The sequence below is a fragment of the Salvelinus alpinus genome, chromosome 3, assembly GCF_045679555.1.
Source record: "Salvelinus alpinus chromosome 3, SLU_Salpinus.1, whole genome shotgun sequence".
Classification (NCBI taxonomy): Eukaryota; Metazoa; Chordata; class Actinopteri; order Salmoniformes; family Salmonidae; genus Salvelinus; species Salvelinus alpinus.
The window spans coordinates 24,371,300-24,391,960 of record NC_092088.1 but is presented as its reverse complement, the minus strand read 5'-3'; the positions used below and the strand labels follow the sequence as shown (position 1 = coordinate 24,391,960).

The 20,661-nt window shown below is 43.7% G+C and overlaps 1 protein-coding gene across 2 annotated transcripts in view; it reads right to left on the bottom strand.

Annotated features, from left to right (window-relative positions):
* The window catches only part of ift140 (intraflagellar transport 140 homolog (Chlamydomonas)), a 47,896-nt gene that overhangs the window by 22,739 nt on the left and 4,496 nt on the right, over nt 1-20,661 (bottom strand). For both annotated transcript variants that reach the window (XM_071392221.1, XM_071392222.1), the window contains 15 exons: nt 20,525-20,646; nt 19,353-19,495; nt 17,267-17,442; nt 13,518-13,609; nt 12,997-13,103; nt 12,534-12,673; nt 12,059-12,262; nt 11,236-11,308; nt 10,964-11,055; nt 10,371-10,498; nt 10,022-10,139; nt 9,718-9,839; nt 9,218-9,341; nt 5,127-5,258; nt 3,309-3,553 (listed from right to left, as the gene is read on the bottom strand). In XM_071392221.1, coding sequence (XP_071248322.1) covers nt 3,309-3,553; nt 5,127-5,258; nt 9,218-9,341; nt 9,718-9,839; nt 10,022-10,139; nt 10,371-10,498; nt 10,964-11,055; nt 11,236-11,308; nt 12,059-12,262; nt 12,534-12,673; nt 12,997-13,103; nt 13,518-13,609; nt 17,267-17,442; nt 19,353-19,495; nt 20,525-20,646 — 2,018 coding nt within the window. The remainder of the gene's footprint in view (nt 1-3,308; nt 3,554-5,126; nt 5,259-9,217; nt 9,342-9,717; nt 9,840-10,021; nt 10,140-10,370; nt 10,499-10,963; nt 11,056-11,235; nt 11,309-12,058; nt 12,263-12,533; nt 12,674-12,996; nt 13,104-13,517; nt 13,610-17,266; nt 17,443-19,352; nt 19,496-20,524; nt 20,647-20,661) is intronic.

Below are 20,661 nucleotides of genomic sequence, written 5' to 3'. Positions count from 1 at the left end.
ATAGTTACAGCAATACGTCTCCCAGCATCTTTAAAAGGATCATCGGTCTCATTCTATTGCTCTGTTTTCCTGTTCTCTCGGGAGAAGGAGAAGGCCGAGCTGAAGATGAAGTGCTGTCAGCTCCACACTGAGTTGCTGAGGGAGGAGAGGGCTGTTCAGAGGGCAGAGGAGTGGGTCCGCGAGAACCAAGACAACCTGCCCAAGCTGGAGAACATTCTCCTGGCTAAGGACGAGAGGTTGAACCCAATACACTGGCTCACTGACGACCGTCATTGACAAGACAGAGGAGCTGCGGCCCAAGGAAGAGGCGCAGTGGCTCATCCAGGGATACCAGGAGCACTATGCCAGCCTGGAGCATGAGAAGGTTCAGGTGGTCTTGGAGGAGGAGACCAAGGAGGAGAAGAAGACCAAGAAGAAATCCAGCTGCTTCAGGGGATGTTCTTGCTCAGAAGGTTCATAGAGGATGACTTTGAGTAGGTGAAGAAGAGAAGAGCAGAGAATTGAAGAGAAGAGAAATGAAGTGATGAGAAGAGGAAGAGCCACAATATTCCTTTGCCATTGATTGTTTGCAAATAAATAAATAGTATGTTTAACTAAAAGTATTCACGCCGTCTGTACCTGTTTCTGGTGGTTCTTGCATCTTTTCTTCAAACATATACTTTGACTAAATTCTATGAGGGAGGATTATGGTTAGAAAATTCTTCAAAGTTACTGGGTTATATAAAACAACTGACAAATTAATCCAGGCTTACTGATGAACAAATCACATTGTAAAAGCAAAATGACGAGCCTATGTTATGCAGTGTTCCTCCTGATCTATAACAACGTGTTTGCTGTAAACGAGTGACATTTCTACATACTGAGACAGTTGCCCCTAAATTAAATTTATAAAGGTAGGGTAAAATGCTTTGGAGGCGTCACTAAGAAATAGCCTACAACTATAGATAGCACTGATAAGCATTGTCAAAATACCAAGACATATTGTGTGACCTATTAAATAGTGTTAGACTAGTGTACTTTTCTCTCATAGAGAAGGTTATACAGTAAACTCGCCAGATTGGACTTCACTACAACAATCATTGTACTGTTGACCATTGCATTAATACATCAGTCTAGCTGTACTTCTGGAGACTTCCTTTGTCTGACTCGGAAATGGACGAAGACGAAGCGTTACCCCTGTAAATAAATGGCCGACGGCAAAGGGCATTTTGGAAGTGAAGGCTGGTATTCACATGGAGCGATAGCCCTGTAGCGTGTCACCTGGTGTCAAGGACAACGTGAATGACAGGAAATTGCACTGGGGGATCTGGACTGAGCAGAGACATTCCACACTGTATCCGACATACTGTATCCGACATCCTGCGTCAGTATGTCTCCTTTAGCGTGTCTCAAAGAGAGCGGCAACATGTTCAGAGATATTAGTTCAAGTTCTAGACTAGAAATATCAGGTTGAGGTTTCGTCTTATCAACTTTCCATCTGCATTAGAGCAAGACTTGTACAACAGGTCTCATTAGCTATAACAGCTTCATCAGCATCAGCTTCATCAGCTTCATCATTGCATTTAGACCAGGACCAGAGTTGGTCGTATCAAATCACATACATCTAATATTTAGAGATAGGCCTATCAGTAAAGCTCTGCTGGGAGTTCACATGTACAGTACGCGGGTCTCTCCGTTGAATCATGTTTTGGCAGTTCAAAAGGCCGTTTCCATGGCAATGAGCCCCAGCAGATAGATGGAAGAGAAGTACATGTTATTGGTCACACACAGGACAAGAAGGGCATCATCCTGTTGGTGGGGATAAGCGGAGATCGAACACACTGGCTACAGTGACTGCTTTGAAGAAGGAATTGGCAGTGAAAATAACTGTCACTGCGGAACTTACTAAAGTTGTCATCAACCTATTAAACATAGTGTCATATCCGGCTAGCTAGGATAGGCTATTATCCCCTTTTGTATTTTCAAACATATTTGCGTGTTTGTACGTGCTCAAAGCAGTACTTCTGGGGAATTTAGGATTGGAGTGTCCAGTCACGTATTTGTCTATAGATGACGTCCAGGCTACTTTGAGGTGGCACCCTTTGTCACACACACATGCACACACACATCCCCTCTCTGACCTATTTCTCTGGTTGGCTGAAAGGGCGGTCTTTTAGAACCAAACAAGGACAAGGGATTTGTGTGTCACAGTGTGTTTAGAGAAGCACATCCCCCTCACCATAACGTACAGTACAGTACACACACACACACACACACACACAAAACATCCTAAATCATGTCCTGTAATTGAAAATCCCCTTCATACTATGCTACTATAAGCAGAAAACGGTTTGTCAGATCATATCACAGCATCCTTGCTTTAAACACACTCCCGTCTCCGTCAAACCCCTCTGCTTAGGCTACACGTACGCTAGCCAGCTCTCATTTCCAATGGATTTGCTCTGCTGGTCAAATCAAAGCAATAATTGTGTCTGTTTTCCCACTCAAACAGCATTACTCAATAATCTTTCCTTTACAGTGGGGTTTCTTAAACTGGGCCCTGGGCATGTGAGAGGTGAGATGGTAGATTTTTCATTTTGGTCTAGAGCTGAAAAGGATGAAGAACCCCTGCTTTACAGATAAGGCCATTGCTCTAGAATTGTGAGCAAAATAAGTGCTCCTCTCAGTTCAAGGCCAAAGCTGTTTTGTTATAGTTATACCACCAGCCCACATAGAACATTTTAATCCTGAGGTCAGGGAGCGATCATGATCTTTCTATCCATGTTTGGCCTCTACAGCTGAAAGATTTGTGTTGGTTTAAAGAACCTGTCACAATGAAGTCTCCCATTGCAAACCTTCAGACAGAGAGCCTGAGAGGAATCAAGGTCATACCAACAATACCATCCCCATAGCCTTTCCTGAAGCTTTGAACTGGGACGTGCTTAGCAATTACTGGCTGTTAATGGGGCCCTGGTGTGGGCAGGAACCAGGAAGTGATGATAGGAAGCGGTGGCAAATGGATGGTGCACGGCTGCAGGCATGGCCATTCAGCACGTCTACCCCACTGCCCACTGATTGGGCGAAGCGAAGGCGTTGGGGGTTAGCCAAGGCGTACACATATGTGCAGACACACTCCGATACAATCGCACAGACGTCACACATCCCGCACTACTGGAGTCGGTGTGATACATATGATTGAAGAAAGCTGTCAGCTGTTAAATACTGTATTCTCCGCACAGACGGAGCACAGTAAACGTATCTTGCTTTTAACTTCTTGATGAGTTATCAGTCAGCGAGTGTTAAAACTAGACCTATCCAAGTTATCTTACCTCTTGATGAGCTTGATGGACTTGAAGGCCTCGTCCATGTTTCCGATGGTCAGGTAGAAGCTAAAGTTGAGCATGGCATCGCGGGTGGCCTTTTCACAGTTCTCCAGGCCCTGAAAGTCCCGGAGGGCTCGTCTGGACACCATGTGGGGGGACTGGGCAGCCGGGGCTGAGGCCTGGGCCAGGGATGGAGATTGGGTGGGGTCTGGAGCTTGGGCCTCCTCCGCCTCCAGATCCCTCTCACCTGGCTGTGAGATAACCAAGTATTAGCTATTTCAATACAATGTGACTTTAGAGATTTTGTGTTGTGCTTCCATGGGGTCTAGTTCTTTAATGCATTGATTTGTCCAATCTCATCTCTATTTCAAACACTTCACACACAAACAATACTAATGTATAACTAAACCATGTGGTTTGTACTGATGAACCCTTTAGAGCAAAAAAAGAGGTAGAGTGATTGTCGAAATTCAACATAATGGTTGGAGTGGGGTAAGATAAAGTTCCAGATTATTATTTTTTTACAGATTTTTTTTCAGGAAACTCTTTATTTTCTCCAGAGATAGAATCTGTCTCTTGAAGCCTTTTTCTATTATAGCGTGATAACTTTCAATACTGGCAGCCGGCTCGATTACACACAGGTAAGATGAAAGAATTTGGCTCCTTGATTAGGAAGGGAAAATGACACGCACACACACACACACTATTGTAGCCACACCCAGTCCTTTATCATAGAAAAGTAGGCTCAATGAAAGGAAACATCCTCAGATATGAGATCTAGGGCTAGTAGGGAGACACAGACAAGAAAGGGAACAAAAACAGTGGAAATAGACATCTAAGAAGACATTGACCCTATCCAACCAGTGGAGTAAGCTACAGATATCCTATCCAATTCTATATGTCATTCTATGCTACAAGCTACAAAACATGGACCCTACAATTCTGACTTATGCATCTGAACACTGTGGTGCATTCTTCCTATGTAAAAACATATTTCACTTTGGATGGTCTAGATTACATTGTCCTGTTAATCATTATAACACAATGGAGGTTTTACAATGCCACTAGCCTAGGAAAAGAGGGTAAGACTATGGAAAAGCCGAGAAAATTTGCAGCACTGACTAACTGAAGGGGCAGTAGATACTTACTTCTGGTAAAGAGATACCACCCCTCCGAAACAACAGCTGGTGTGAATGGAAGCCAAGCACAAACACAGACAGACATGCACATGCTCATGAAATATGACAAATTCACATACACTCAAGAAAGAGAGGGAAGAAGAGCCCAAGCAAAGATTATGCAAAATGAAAAGAAAGACTAACCGAGTTTTATGAGCATAACCTCTGATGGATAAGATGGGAAAGAGAAGCAAAAGAGCAACCCCTACCTTACAAGTGATTTACAGATGTAGGATCTTAATTTGATCACTCTTTTGTTGATGAGAATTTGCCTGCACAGCAGGTTTAAAAAGGCTTCTAAAATTAGCAATTTCCACTTCAGAATTTCAGACTTGATTTGCAGTAACGTAAAATGTATCAACTCCTACAAAAAATGTCCATGAATTATAAACCACATAATATTTCAGATTTCCTGTTGCTACAGGATTTTTTTCCTGCTGCAGCAAACTGTCTCAAATGAAGATCCAACATCTGTAGGCCTACTGAAAATCATGATAACATAATACATCATACGAACAGTACGTCCCTGGTAAATTAGAAAATCAGTACACAAAAGAGTAGCCATACAGTAAATAATGGCCTCACCTTAAGTAAAGGGATACCATTCAATACTCTGCAGGTAATGTACTGTGCATTGGTCATTCACCTTACAGGTGAAGTAGTAGTAGGGAACATCCAGGGCCAGTAGGGCCTGCAGGCCGGCTGGTTTGGGGTAGGAGTCCTGCAGGAGGAGCCCATGTTCCTGTGTGCAGAAAAACGTCACCACGAGCACATCCACCTGCAGGAGACAGCAAATACATGCTATATGTTACATAGTTCATAGCACAGCGGACTCAGAACACACCATATACAGTACATACCGAACACATCCACACTTAATATGTATTCAGCGTTTCCCCTAGGATTATTTTCAGCAGCAGTGGGAAAGGGGGGGTCTCAGGGGGTTTTGTAGAATGGAGAAGGTCACTTCTGGTGACTTTTTAAAAGGACATTCTATTCTAAAATGCATGACAATTGAATTATGTTGACACCATCTTAAATAGAACTGATGCGTGCCACTGCACTCTATTGAGATGATGAGGAGCAAGCGGTGGCTGTGCACTCGTGGATCTCATTCGTGCCACTGCTCGCTCTGTTTGCTAGAATATATGCTGTAACTTGACACACTGTTCTTAAAGGGATAGTGCGAGATTTTGGCAATCAAACCCTTTTCTACCCAGAGTCAGATGAACTAATTGAATACCATTTTTATGTCTCTGCGTGCAGTTTGAAGGAAGTTGAAGGTAGTTTTGCGAGCCCTTGCTGACTAGCGTTAGCGCAATGACTGGAAGTCTATGGAAACAGCTTGTATGCTGTTCCCATAGACTTCCTGTCATTGTACTAACGCTAGTTAGCAAGGGACATTCCTTCAAGACACATAAAAATAGTATCTATGAGTTCATCTGACTCTGGGTAGAAAAAGGTCGTATTGCTAAAATCTCGCACTATCCCTTTAAAAGTGGGTCTCTGCAGAAATATACAGTACTAGTCAAAAGTTTGGACACATCTACACATTCAAGGGTTTTTCTTTATTTTTACTATTTTCTACATTGTAGAATAATAGTGAAGACATCAAAGCTACGAAATAACACATATGGAATGATGTAGTAACCAAAAAAGTGTTAAACAAATCAAAATATATTTTATATTTGAGATTCTTAAAAGTAGCCACCCTTTGCCTTGATGACAGCTTTGCACAGTCTTGGCATTCTCTCAACCAGCTTCATGAGGTAGTCACCTGGAATGCATTTCAATTAACTTCTTATGGCTGCAGGGGCAGTATTGAGTAGCTTGGATGAAAGGTGCACAGAGGTGCCCAGAGTAAACGGCCTGCTCCTCAGTCATAGTTGCTAATATTTGCATATTATTATTAGTATCGGATAGAAAACACTCTGAAGTTTCTAAAACTGTTTGAATTATGTATGTGAGTACAACAGTACTCATATGGCAGGCAAAAACCTGAGAAGTTCCACTTCCTGTTTGGAATTGGAAGGTGGCAGATTTTCAACCAAGCTCTCATTGAAATTACAGCGAGATATTGATGAGTTTTCACTTCCTACGGCTTCCACTAGATGTCAACAGTCAATAGAACTTTGTCTGGTGACTCTAATGTGAAGGTGTGCCGAAGGAGACAGGAATTAGTCACCACTGCCACGAGCTGACCATGCTTTGACCACGCGAATTCACGTGATTGGCTTCAGTTGAGCGATGGAACGGAGCTGCCTATCTAATTCTCCGGTTGGAACGTTATTCAAGATGTATGTTAACAACATTCTAAAGATTGATTCAGTACATCGTTTGACATGTTTCTATTGACTGTTATGGAACTTTTGGACATTTCGTCACGTTATAGTGGACGCGCTTTGTGACTTTGGAATTGTTTACCAAACTCGCTAACCAAAGTAGCTAATTGGACATAAATAACGGACATTATCGAACAAATCAAGCATTTATTGTGGACCTGGGATTCCTAGGACTGCATTCTGATGAAGTTCATCAAAGGTAAGGAAACATTTATCATGTATTTTCTGGTTTCTGTTCACTCCAACATGGCGGCTAATTTGGCTATTGTTCTGAGCGCCGTCTCAGATTATTGCATGATTTGCTTTTTCCGTAAAGTTTTTTTGAAATCTGACACAGCGGTTGCATTAAGGAGAGGTATATCTATAATTCCATGTGTATAACTTGTATTATCATCTACATTTATGATGAGTATTTCTGTTGAAACGATGTGGCTATGCAAAATCACTTGCTGTTTTTGGAACTAGTGAATGTAACGCGCCAATGTAAACTCAGATTTTTTGATATAAATATGAACTTTATCAAACAAAACATACATGTATTGTGTAACATGAAGTCCTATGAGTGTCATCTGATAAAGATCATCAAAGGTTAGTGATTAATTTTATCTCTATTTCTGCTTTTTGTCACTGCTATATTTCGCTGAAAAAATGGCTGTGCTTATTGTGGTTTGGTGGACCTAACATAATCGTTTGTAGTGCTTTCGCTGAAAAGCATATTTGAAATCGGACACTTTGGTGGGATTAACAACAAGATTACCTTTACAATTATATAAAACACATGTATGTTTGAGGAATTTTAATTATGAGATTTCTGTTGTTTGAATTTGGCGCCCTGCACTTTCACTGGCTGTTGTCATATCGATCCCGTTAGCGGGATGCAGCCATAAGAAGTTAACAGGTGTGCATTGTTAAAAGTTAATTTGTAGAATTTCTTACCTTCTTAATGCATTTGAGCCAATCAGTTGTGTTGTGACAAGGTAGGGGTGGTATACAGAAGACAGCCCTATTTGGCAAAAGACGACAGTCCATCATTACTTTCAGACATGAAGGTCAGTTAATCCGGAATTTCAAGAACTTTGAACGTTTCTTCAAGTGCAGTCGCAAAAACCATCAAGCACTATGATGAAAATGGCTATTATGAGGACCGCCACAGGAAATTAAGACCCAGAGTTACCTCTGCTGCAGAGGATACGTTCATTAGAGTTACCAGCCTCAGAAATTGCATCCCAAATAAATGCTTCACAGAGTTCAAGAAACAGACACATTTCAACATCAACTGTTCAGAGGAGACTGTGTGAATCAGGCTTTCATGGTCAAATTGCTGCAAAGAAACCACTACTAAAGGACTCAAATAAGAAGAAGAGACTTGCTTGGGCCAAGAAGCACTAGCAATGGACATTAGACTGGTGGAAATATGTCCTTTGGTCTGATGAGTATAAATTTGAGATGAACGGATGATCTCCACATTTGTGGTTCCCACCGTGAAGCATGGAGCAGAGGTATGATGGCGTGGGGATGCTTTGCAGGTGACACTGTGAGTGATTTATTTAGAATTCAAAGGCACACTTAACCAGCATGGCTACCACAGCATTCTGCAGTGATACGCCATCCCATCTTGTTTGGGGTTAGTGGGACTATAATTTGTTTTTCAACAGGACAACACACCTCCAGGCTGTGTAAGGGCTATTTGACCAAGAAGGAGAGTGATGGAGTGCTGCATCAGATGACCTGGCCTCCACAATTACCTGACCTGAACCCAATTGAGATAGTTTGGGATGAGTCGGACCGCAGAGTGAAGGAAAAGCAGCCAACAAGTGCCCAGAATATGTGGGAACTCCTTCAAGACGGTTGGAAAAGCATTCCAGGTGAAACCGGTTGAGAGCATGCCAAGAGTGTACAAAGCTGTCATCAAGGTAAAGGGTGACTACTTTGAAGAATATATAATATCAAATTTATTTTGTTTTGTTTAACACTTTTTTGGTTACTACAGGATTCCATATGTGTTATTTCATAGTTTTGATGTCTTCACTATAATTCTACAATGTAGAAAATAGTAAAAATAAAGAAAAAGCCTTGAATGAGTAGGTGTCCAAACTTTTGACCGGTACGACATATAAATAAAAAAATGGAGGAAAAAAATGACAATGGGAAATGAAAAAAATATGAATATAGGGTAAACACTGGTATTGTATGCATGTATCATGTATGATATTACCGATATAAAAAAAAAAGTTATTGAAATTGATATTAACAAAATAGCACACTATCTTCGAAATACATTCTGAAAACAGGCCTATAATAGATTATTTGTTGTCAAATCTGGTTAATGTGATTGTGCATTACAGTATGTAACATTTTTGTGTGGTGGTATGTAGTACAATGAAGCCACCCCTACTCTGTCCAGATGGTCCATTTGGGGAGAGTTGACCAGTACCGTCTCACACACAAACAGACGAGGCTCGTTCTCGTCCCAGAAATGAGACACAGGACATCTCTCGCTCAGCTCTGTCAGTGTCCGTCTGGAACACACACACACACACACACACACACACACACACACACACACACACACACACACACACACACACACACACACACACACACACACACACACACACACACACACACACACACACACACACACACACACACATTCAGTGAACACACACACAGTCAAAGGAACACACGCAGTCAGAAGAATGCACGCACACACACACACACACACACACACACACACACACACACACACACACACACACACACACACACACACACACACACACACACACACACACACACACACACACACACACACACACACACACACACACACACACACACACATTCAAAGGAACACACGCAGTCAGAAGAATGCACGCACACACACACACACACCTTTCTGTGTCGTCGGCCTGTGAGATGCCACTAGGCGGTCTACCAGTGAAGAAGTCAAAGTGAGAGAGTGTGTCCATCTCTACGTCATAGAAGTACATTCTGTGGTCAGGTCTCCCATTCACCTGAGAGGGAGAAATAAATCAGCAACAACATAAATCAACAACTTGGTAGAAGTACAATTTAACAGACTTGGAAGTGTAGCAATTCAAATAACTTCATTGCAAATGACAAGAGCAAAGTTTATCTATGAGATCCTTTGGAGGGAAAAAAAGTCAAGGTTCTATGTCTCGGAGTGTCCACTCACCCGAGTGACCAGGATGCTGACTTGGTTGCCATTGGCGTTACACTTGACCGATCTCAGGGCTCCCAGATTAGGGGTCAGGTCCACTAGGTTCTTAGCACTGCAGTGGGCTTTGGCTTCTCTATACACACACATACAGTACAGACGTTTATACAGTCTATACAATGAAGTACACAATGAACCCTAAAAATTAGCTATGTATAGCAACACAAAACAATGGAGACCTGTAAAACAAAATAAGAAAATGGCCAAGCTCATTCACTTACACTGGCTAACGACACTGATTTGAAAAAGTGGTTGTGCCATTACAAGTAATGTAAATTGAGACATTTTTATCTGTTTTTGTGGATACCTGCGAGTGAGGTCAAAGACCTTGATGTGAGCTGTGTCTGTTCCCACCACCAGGTAGCCCTGACACACACTGAGCAGCACAGGGTTGCCCTCGGCCTCAGAGAAGGCTAGTAGCTGCTTCACTGTGCCCTGGGAGACAGAGTCAGAGAGATACACACTGCTTATTTACAATAGACAAAGACACACAATGCTTATCTACAATATACAGAGAAGGATCTTAATTTGATCACCTGTTGCTGAAAATTATTTTCCTGCACAGAAGTGTATTTGAGGTTTAAAAAGGCTTCTAAAGTTTGTAATTTTCACCAATTTGCCCTAACGAAAAATGTATCAACCCCGACAAAAATGTCCGTAATTATAATCCACATAATAAATGTCCTGTTGCTGCAGGATTAATTACCTGCTGTAGAAAACTAGCTAAAAATTAAGCTACAGACAAAAACAAGAACACCGAACTAGATTTGACAGGAGCCTTGAAGCCGTAAGAGGCAGTATGCATACTGTGTGTGTGTGTATCCGTGCGTGCATGCGTCTGTATGTATCTGCGCGTGCGTGACTGTGGATAGGCAGAGGGTTCCAGGTAAGGGGACTGACCTGTGGTGTGCGGACCTGGACTCTATTGGGCTCCACAGTGTAGATATTCTCATCATGCACAGCTAAGACCTGGGACTCACACAGGAAAGAGCCTGGGGACGAGCAGGACGGGAGAGGAGGGGAAAGGGAGGATTCACACAGGGCTTAATTACACTGAGCATCTGTCTTAACGCAGTGCTTACGACCGTGTTATAAGTGCTTATGACCATGTTATGCAGTGCCATGCTGGTGTTGTGCAATGTTATCACTATTTAGCTGTGTAGCCACTTTACCTGTGTTGCGTAGAGTTGCCCCTGAGGGTTCGTACACAGTGACCTGCTTCCCGTTCCACACTGTGACTGTGTCCTGAACATACATCACGTAAACATCAGATGCCTAATATCTCAGTCATGGTAAAAGACCACTCAACACACCTCACATACTCCTTAGATAACACACCTGCTTGTGTGAGACAGACACAGTAAAAGTTTCACATTGAGCAGAAAACAAATTATTCGATAGCCTCCCAAGTCAAGCTAGACCAGGGGTTCCCAAACGTTTTTAGATTTTTTTAAAATTGCGAACCCAACATGTAAAAAAAGTGATGTAATCAATGACCAATGTTTACTTCTTTAATTGGGGCTGTGACAGTCTATTACAAATCAGTCTGACAACACTTTTGACATTATTTCAATGTGAATCAGAAACAGCTCTGTTCACATCAAAAACGGCTGTTTACATCAGAACCGGCTCTGTTTACATCAGAAACGTCTCTGTTCACATCAAAAACAGCTCTGTTCACATCAGAACCGGCTCTGTTTACATCAGAACCGGCTCTGTTTATTACAAGCGCACATAGCGGCTATGAAACAAGCGCAATATTATAATTTTTATACAATCATCTCGCCACTCCATTTTCAAATCAGGCGACGTGGGTCCCGACCCCTAGTTTGGGAAACGCTGAGCTATACATACACAGTTGGTGAGCAGAGCCCATTTTTGGCTGGTTACCTTGGTAGCGGGACCCATTTTTGTCTGGTTACCTTGGTGATGGCTCACGGGACACATTTTTGGGCTGGTTAACTTGGTAACGGGACAAATGTTTGGACTGGTTACCTTGGTGACGCAGACACCCTTGATGTGCATGTCGGAACGCAGGGTGAGGTGGGAGTTGGTGTTGAACATTGTGAGGCTGAGCTGAGATGGGGTTAGCTGTACCGCTGCCACCTGCTGGCCGAAGTGGGCAGACATGACGTGCTCACAGAGGATCAGCACTGTGGTCACACTGTTGGCAGCCAGCAGGTTCAGGTTGGAGCCCCACTGGAAACAAACAAGACAATTGCAACTGACTTATGTAACCGCACTCTCTCTATGAGTCCGGTGATTGTATTGTAGCCACAATCAGTGAAATTCAATATTTTAGACTAGGTGTCGACAAACGAAAAAGCACATTGGAAACTAATCTTGATTGGATCTGTCTGGAGAGGTGATGGACGAGGATATATTACACTGTGCCTGAGTCATCGCAAAGTGTCAATACAGTATAATGTAATACTGTAGTATAATGTGGTACTGTAGTAAAGTAGTGTACCTGGAGCTGGGTGACATTGCCCTCGATCTCCGTGGGTGTCTGTAGTTTCCACTGGGCCTTGGTGTCTGTCCTGGTGTTGGGCTGGCTCACCATCCTCCACAGAGCTATACGCCCCCTGTTGGTGCCTGCAGCTAGGATCTCTGGAAAGACGCAGGGGAGTGAGGGCGACATCATGAAACAATACAAATATGCCCAATTCTATGCCTAAATATGATTAAACAAAGAATTGCCTATTCGAGAGGTAAATGCATAGCATAGAATCTTGCCGACTCCAATGGTGGCCATTGTCATAAACAGTGTGCAGTAGAGACAATGGACATAGGAGTTGCTGGCAAGCTAACACAAACAGATCTGGGACTAGGCTAGTGGATGTATACTGTGTAATTGTAATCCATTTAACGTAAGTCTACCATAGCTCACCATTAGCCCAATTTTTCAGAATGCCAGTAATGTTCATTCCTACCTTTGGCTGTGCAGTAGGAGACACAGTTCAACACCTCTCCTTTCTCAAAGCCAAGGCTCTCATCCAGAGAAAGCACATAGTTGTCATCCCTCTCCAAGTCCCAGAGCCTACAACACAATGTATGTTAGCTACACAGTCAGTGTGTGTGTTTGGTTTTCCTATCCTTGTGTTTGGTTTTCCTAACCTTGTGGGGACCAGAAGTCCTCACAAGAATAGTTAACAAGGAACATTTGGACAAGTGGGGACTGGTCCCCACAAGGAACATTTCTAGTTTAGAATTAGGTATTAGGGTTAGAATTAGGTTTAGGAGTTAAGGTTTAGGAGTTAAGGTTAAAGGTTATGTTTAAGGGTTAGGGAAAATAGGATTTTGAATGGGAATCAATTGTTTGGTCCCAACAAGGATAGCAAAATCAAATCAAATTGTATTTTTTTCACGTGCCGAATACAACCTTACCATAAAATGCTTACTTGTGTGTGTGTTGGTGTGTGTGTGTGTGTGTGTGTGTGTGTGTGTGTCTGACCTGATGACCTGTTCCCCTGTAGCTGTGATGAGGAGGCCTGTCTCTGTTGAAACGATGTCTGCGCTTTGGCCACTTTTCCCACTCAGCTTCACCTGTGACAACAGAACACATAAACACAGTCACACACACTTGAATTGAACTGACAGTTCTAAGTAATGGCGCCAGAGGCTGCCGTTTTACGGGCTCCTAACCAACCGTGCTATTTTGTTAGATTTTTCACAATGTTTGTAACTCATTTTGTACATAATGTTACTGCTACCGTCTCTTAAGAACGAAAAGAGCTTCTGGACATCAGAACAGAGATTACTCACATCGAACTGGACAAATATTTTTTCTTTAACGAGTCCGACGCGGGGCCTCCCAGGTGGCGCAGTGGTCTAAGGCACTGCATCGCAGTGCTAGCTGTGCCACCAGAGACTCTGGGTTCGAGCCCAGGCTCTGTCGCAGCCGGCCGCGACCGGGAGGTCCATGGGGCGACGCACAATTGGCCTAGCGTCGTCCGGATTAGGGAGGGTTTGGCCGGTAGGGATATCCTTGTCTCATCGCGCACTAGCGACTCCTGTGGCGGGCCGGGCGCCGTGCACGCTGACCAGGTCGCTAGGTGTACGGTGTTTCCTCCGACACATTGGTGCGGCTGGCTTCCGGGTTGGATGCGCGCTGTGTTAAGAAGCAGTGCGGCTTGGTTGGGTTGTGTTTCGGAGGACGCATGGCTCTCGACCTTCGTCTCTCCCGAGCCCGTAAGGGAGTTGTAGCGATGAGACAAGACAGTAACTACTAATAATTGGATACCACAAAATTGGGGAGAAAAAGGGGGTAAAAAAGGGGGTACAAATTTGAATTTAAAAATGAGTCCGACGCGAAGGATATACTGCTTTAGGCCCAAATCCCCGTCATCCGAGTGAAGAAAAGACGGCGAAAAAGGGGGAGGAGGGCGGGGTGCCTTGTAAGAATTAGCAGACGAGTAGGTGAACCACCACTACCATTCGTATTATTGACCAACGTGCAATCATTGGAAAACAAACTGGACGATCTATGATTAAGACTATCCTACCAACGGGACATTAAAAACTGTAATATCTTATCTTTCACTGAGACGTGGCTAAACAACGACACGGATAATAGCGACACGGATAGAGCTGGCTGGCTACTCCGTGCATCGGCAGGACAGAGCAGCTAAATCTGGTTAGACAGGGGGCAGGGGTTTGTGTCTATTTGTCAACAACTGCTGGTGTGCGATGTCTAATATTAAACAAGTCTTGAGGTATTGCTCGCCTGAGGTAGAATACCTCATGATAAGCTGTAGACCACACTATCTACCAAGAGAGCTCTCATCTATATTATTCGTAGCTGCCTATTTACCACCACAAACCGATGCTGGCACTAAGACTAAGCCCCCCCCCCCCCCCCCCTCCATTTGGCAAATCTGACCATAATTCTATCCTCCTGATTCCTGCTTACAAGAAAAAACTAAAGCAGGAAGTACCAGTGACTCGCTCAAAACAGAAGGGGTCAGATGACGCTACAGGACTGTTTTGCTAGCACAGACTGGAATATCTTCAGGGATTCATCCAAAGGCATTGGGGCGGCAGGTAGCCTAGTGGTTAGAGTGTTGGACTAGTAACCGAAAGGTGACCGTATGCACATATCCCAACCAGAAGCCATGGATTACAGGCAACAACCGCACCGAGCTAAAGGCTAGAGCTGCCACTTTCAAGGAGCGGGACTACAAAGGGTAACCCAGCCGTGAGCTGCCCAGGTGAGCCTACCAGACGAGCTAAATGTCTTTTATGCTCACTTTGAGGCAAGCAACACTGAAGCATGCATGAGAGAACCAGCTGTTCTGGACGACTGTGTGTTTCTCCATTTCTTGTGCCAAAGAAAGTGAAGGTAACCTGCCTAAATGATTAACGCCCCGTAGCATTTCCGTCGGTAGTCATGAAGTGCTTTGAAAGGCTGGTCATGGCTCACATCAACACCATCATGCCAGAAACCCTAGACCCAATCCAATCCAATTCCAACCACCCCAAAATATCCACAGATGACGCAATCTCCCTGAGCGAGGCAGTTAACCCACTGTTCCCTGTGCGCCGAAGATGTGGAAGTCGATTTAAGGCAGCTTCCCGCACTTCTCTGATTCAGAGGGGTTGGGTTAAATGCGGAAGACACATTTCAGTTGAAGTCATTCAGTTGTACAACTGACTAGGTATCCCCCTTTCCCAATAGCACTCCACACTGCCCTATCCTACCTGGACAAAAGGAACACCTATATGAGAATGCTATTAATTGACTACAGCTCAACATTCAACACCATAGTGCCCACAAAGCTCATCACTAAGCTAAGGACCATGGGACTAAACACCTCCCTCTGCAACTGGATCCTGGACTTCCTGACGGGCCACCCCCAGGTGGTAAGGGTAGGCAACAACACATCTGCCACGCTGATCCTCAACACCGGGGCCCCTCAGGGGTGCGTTCTTAGTCTCCTCCTGTACTCCCTGTTCACCCAGGACTACATGGCCAAGCACAACTCCAACACCATAATTACGTTTTCTGATGACACAACAGTGGTAGGCCTGATCACCGACAATGATGAGATGGCCTATAGGGAGTTCAGAGACCTTGCAGTGTGGTGCCAGGACAACAACCTCTCCCTCAATGTGAGCAAGACAAAGGAGATGATCGTGGACTACAGGAAAAGGCGGTCCGAACAGGCTCCCATTAACATCGACGGGGCTGTAGTGGAGCGGGTTGAGAGTTTCAAGTTCCTTGGTGTCCACATCACCAACAAACTAACATGGTCCAAACACACCAAGACAGTCATGAAGAGGGCAAAACAAAACCCTTTCTCCCCTCAGGAGACTGAAAAGATTTGGCATGGGTTCCCAGATCCTCAAAAAGTTCTACAGCTGAACCATCAAGTGCATCCTGACCGGTTGCTTCCCCGCTTGGTATGGCAACTGCTCGGCATCTGACTGTAAGGAGCTACAGAGGGTAGTGCGTACGGCTCAGTACATCACTGGGGCCAATCTTCCGGACATCCAGGACCTATATACTAGGCGGTGTCAGAGGAAGGTCCCAAAATTTGTCAAAGACTCTAGTCACCCAAGTCCTAGACTGTTCTCTCTGCTACTGCACGGCAAGCGGTACCGGAGCGTCAAGTCTAGGACCAAAAGGCTCCATAACAGCTTCTACCCCAAGCCATAAGACTGCTGAACAATTAATCAAACGACCACCCGGACTATTTACATTGACCCCCCCTTGTTTTTACACTGCTGCTACTCGCTGTTTACTATCTATGCATAGTCACTTTACAAATGACCTCGACTAACCTGTACCCCGCACATTGACTCGGTACCGGTACCCCCTGTATATAGCCTCGTTATTGTTATGTCATTTTCTTGTGTTACTTTTTGATTTTCTTTTTCTTTTTTACTTTAGTTTATTTAGTCAATATTTTCTTAACTCTATTTCTTAAACGGCATTGTAGGTTAAGGGCTTGTAAGTAAGTATTTCACGGTAAGGTCTACACCTGTTGTTATTGGCGCATGTGGGGCGGCAGGTAGCTTAGTGGTTAGAGCGTTGGGCCAGTAACCGACAGGTTGCTAGATCATATCCCCAAGCTGACAAGGTAAAAATCTGTCATTCTGCCCCTGAACAACACAGTTCATTGTCATTGTAAATGTGTTCTCAACTGACTTGCCTAGTTAAATAAAACATTTAAATTGTGAAAAATAAAATTTGATATGTACCTTCATGAGCTCCTGGGCTCCCCCCTCAGGTCCCAGAGTGTACTGCGACAGCAAAAGGGTTTCCGTGACAACGGCCAGGACTTCTCTCCTCTTCAGATAGAAGAGCTTCTGGATGGAGCCGTCCACACTGAGCACTGGGCTGCTCCTGCCATGCTCATCCACACAGTGCACCTTGCCTAGGCACAGAGTCAATACACACACTTAGGCTAACACAGTGACAGTGCTGCTTCAAATTTACTTAATTACACTGGGCACAGGGATGCAAACCGCTGAGGGCCCAAAAAGGTGAACCTTTGTTTTTTGCAATAAAACATGCAAAGAAATCCCTGCTAGGGGGAAATGCAAATTTTAACTAATTAAACAACAAAGAATATGATCTACATGATCTACGTCTCTGTGTGTGAAATAAAAAGTGGTTAATGTGAACCTAACTCATAGCTTAAAAATGTGAAGAAAGCAATCCAATGTTATTTGTTGCCTAGAATTTACTGCAAATGACACTCAAGTCTTGAGAGAAAACAATACACTAATTTGACAGCCTTTATAATAGAACGCTTGTGACCACACACACATCTAAATATTGCACTTGGGGAAAAAACATCTTACGTAGAAATAGAATGAAACAAAGAGGCATTCTATTTTTGCTCTATTTTGTGGCCACTGTAGTAGACATGTAGCACAAGGCTACATGTGTGCAAAAATAACGTTCACCGAGTAAAAAATTGTAATAAACCCCCCTCACTCACACACAAGTGTTACTGTCAAGTTCAACACAAGAAAAGCAATATCTTTGGGCTACACTGCACATTATTACATTGTACACTTTGTACACTTTCTGCCTGTGGACATCTGTTCTACAATATGCCAGCAGAGCATGATACCTTTCGTTGGCATAATTGATCTCTTTAAGGCAGAGTACACCTCGCATACCCCTTTAATCCACTATATTGAGAAAGAGAGAAAGTGTGTGGGGTTCCTTTCACCTCTAGTGGCATCCAGCTTAAGCCAGGTCCATCTCCAGCTACACTTGTTTAACAAGCAACGACTCATTTTTACCTAATTCTCCCATTCTGAAAATTAACCACATACTGTAGAGGGAAAACATCAGTTCGCAGATAGTAGTTAGTTTGTTAGCTAGTTAACATTTCACACAGATTGCCATGGTCCAGTAAGCAACTAACGCCTTATAACTTGAGGAACAGCAAGGAGTCGTATAACGTTACCAGTTAATACTATAGCGGATTGGTTAGGTTACTAACGTTAGCTCATCTGATGTTGTAACGTTAGCTAACTAACGTACGTTAGCTGTCTGACTTTATTAGCCAGCTAATTTTCACACCATAAACTCAATTATTTGAGCAGTTAAGTTGGCTAATGTTCTCTGGCTAGCTAACGGATAATTAGATCCAGCTAGCAAGATAAGGGACTTAACAATGCTAACAATACTTGTTCCACCACACTTTCTACCTCACCTCAAACTTTCCAAATGCCAGTTGTTTTTGGTTACAACTCATGAAGTACGCTTCATCACCTTCTCACCCCGTCTTCGTGGTCAGGTTTCTCACCTACCTCTTCATTATTGTTCAGGGGACGCGCTGCTGTAAGTTAACTGGCAAAGCTATGGACACAAACTGCCTTTTCACTCTCTGCTGTCTTGCCAGAGCGCACGCTGATGCTGTAACTAGCAAATCGGTTGTCTCTTCAGTCGCGTGCTGCATTCTGTTGTTATGTGAACAATTGGCTGAGCCCTGGATACAGTCAGTACTGCTCCAAATGCGCATCAGTCGTTCGCATACAGTCAGTAGTCATCCAAAGCCCCCACCCAAACTTTTCTCATCGGATCTACACGAATCACATAGGTCACCTATTTTGGATTCAAAGCGGCGAATTTCGCCGAAATGTGACTACTTTGCATCCCTGTGGGCAGTGCACAAAAGCTAAAACACACTCTAACTGTTGAGTGCCTGGTTTGGAGGAATTCCTCTACAGGCCCAGAGGCGAGAGGTCTCTCACACACTCTCACTCACGCACACACACACGTAGGGGAACAATGCAGGTAAAAACACAGAGTTTGAGAGCGTCTAACCGTCTGCCGTGCCGACGTAGAACACCAGACCCTCCTGAGGGCCCATCTTGAGCGGCGGTCCATTCCCAGCCTTCCTCCAGTTGAACATGTCCAGGGCATTCTCGTCCCCGCCCACTGCCGCCCGCGCCAGCATCGCCACATCCCTTGGAACCGACCACAAACACAGTTAGCATCATACACTGGGACAGGATCTTAGTGGAATGGTTTCCAAACTATGCATTGTGACACTGACACTAGCCTGAATCCCAGATCTGTTTGTGCAGTCTTGCCAACTCCTATGGTCATTGTTACGCCAAACAATGATGTGACAATGGCAATAGGAGTTGGCAAAATAGCACAGCTAAGGTCTTTCAAATGTTAATCATTCTGACCCCGTGAATAAGCAAAACCATTTTTCTAGCTAGGACCCAGTCTTGAGCAACACCCAAGAGAAACAACTGCAATGCACCAGTGGGTTTGGGTCCCGACCAACAATTTGGGAGACAGTGCCTGGCTTAACTTACACTTGGCATTTAAATGCTTAATAGCAGGGCGAGACAGTGTCAGTGCCATTGATTGACAACCAAAGATAATTTCGCAACAGCGATAATATGGATACAATTAGTTGTCCTACCTAACCATAACATTGACTAGTTGCATAAAACCACACGGACTCTAAAATATTTATCCACATACAGTATATCAGGGTTCCCCAATAGGCGGCTCTTGGGCCAAATGCTGATTTTATTTGGCCATCCAAGTTTTTTGAGCAATAAAATAAAAACTTGATATATCATTTTCATTGTTGGACATAAAGGACTGTTAAATCACCAGGAACTCAGATCAAAGTAATTTTAATTTAGGGAAATCTGTTCCCAACTATTCCTATGCATAAATATAGAGGCATATGTGATTGTATCCCAATGTAATCAAGGTTTGAAATTATTCTGTTTTTGTCAAATACTATTTCTGTTTGGGCTTCTTGAGGTCAATTTGCAGTGTACAAATGATTTATAACTATGTTCCTGTCTCCCGTCCATCCGCTCAAGTAAAAAATCTACCCGCAGATTAATGTAATTGGGGACCAATGCAGTATATCAATTGAGGCATCTCTTTGTCAAGAGCTTATACAGAACAATAGCCTGCTCTGACTCAGAACCTTTTGGGGTACTTATAGGGTTCTAGTAACTCACTCTCCCGGGGGTGCTGGTCTGAAGATACAGTAGGTTAATGGTTTGGTGTAGTCGTGCTTCACTATGTGACTTCCCTGTAGTCTTCCTCGAGCGTCCACCTTCCATAACGCGAGAACTCCCATCTACACAGATCAACG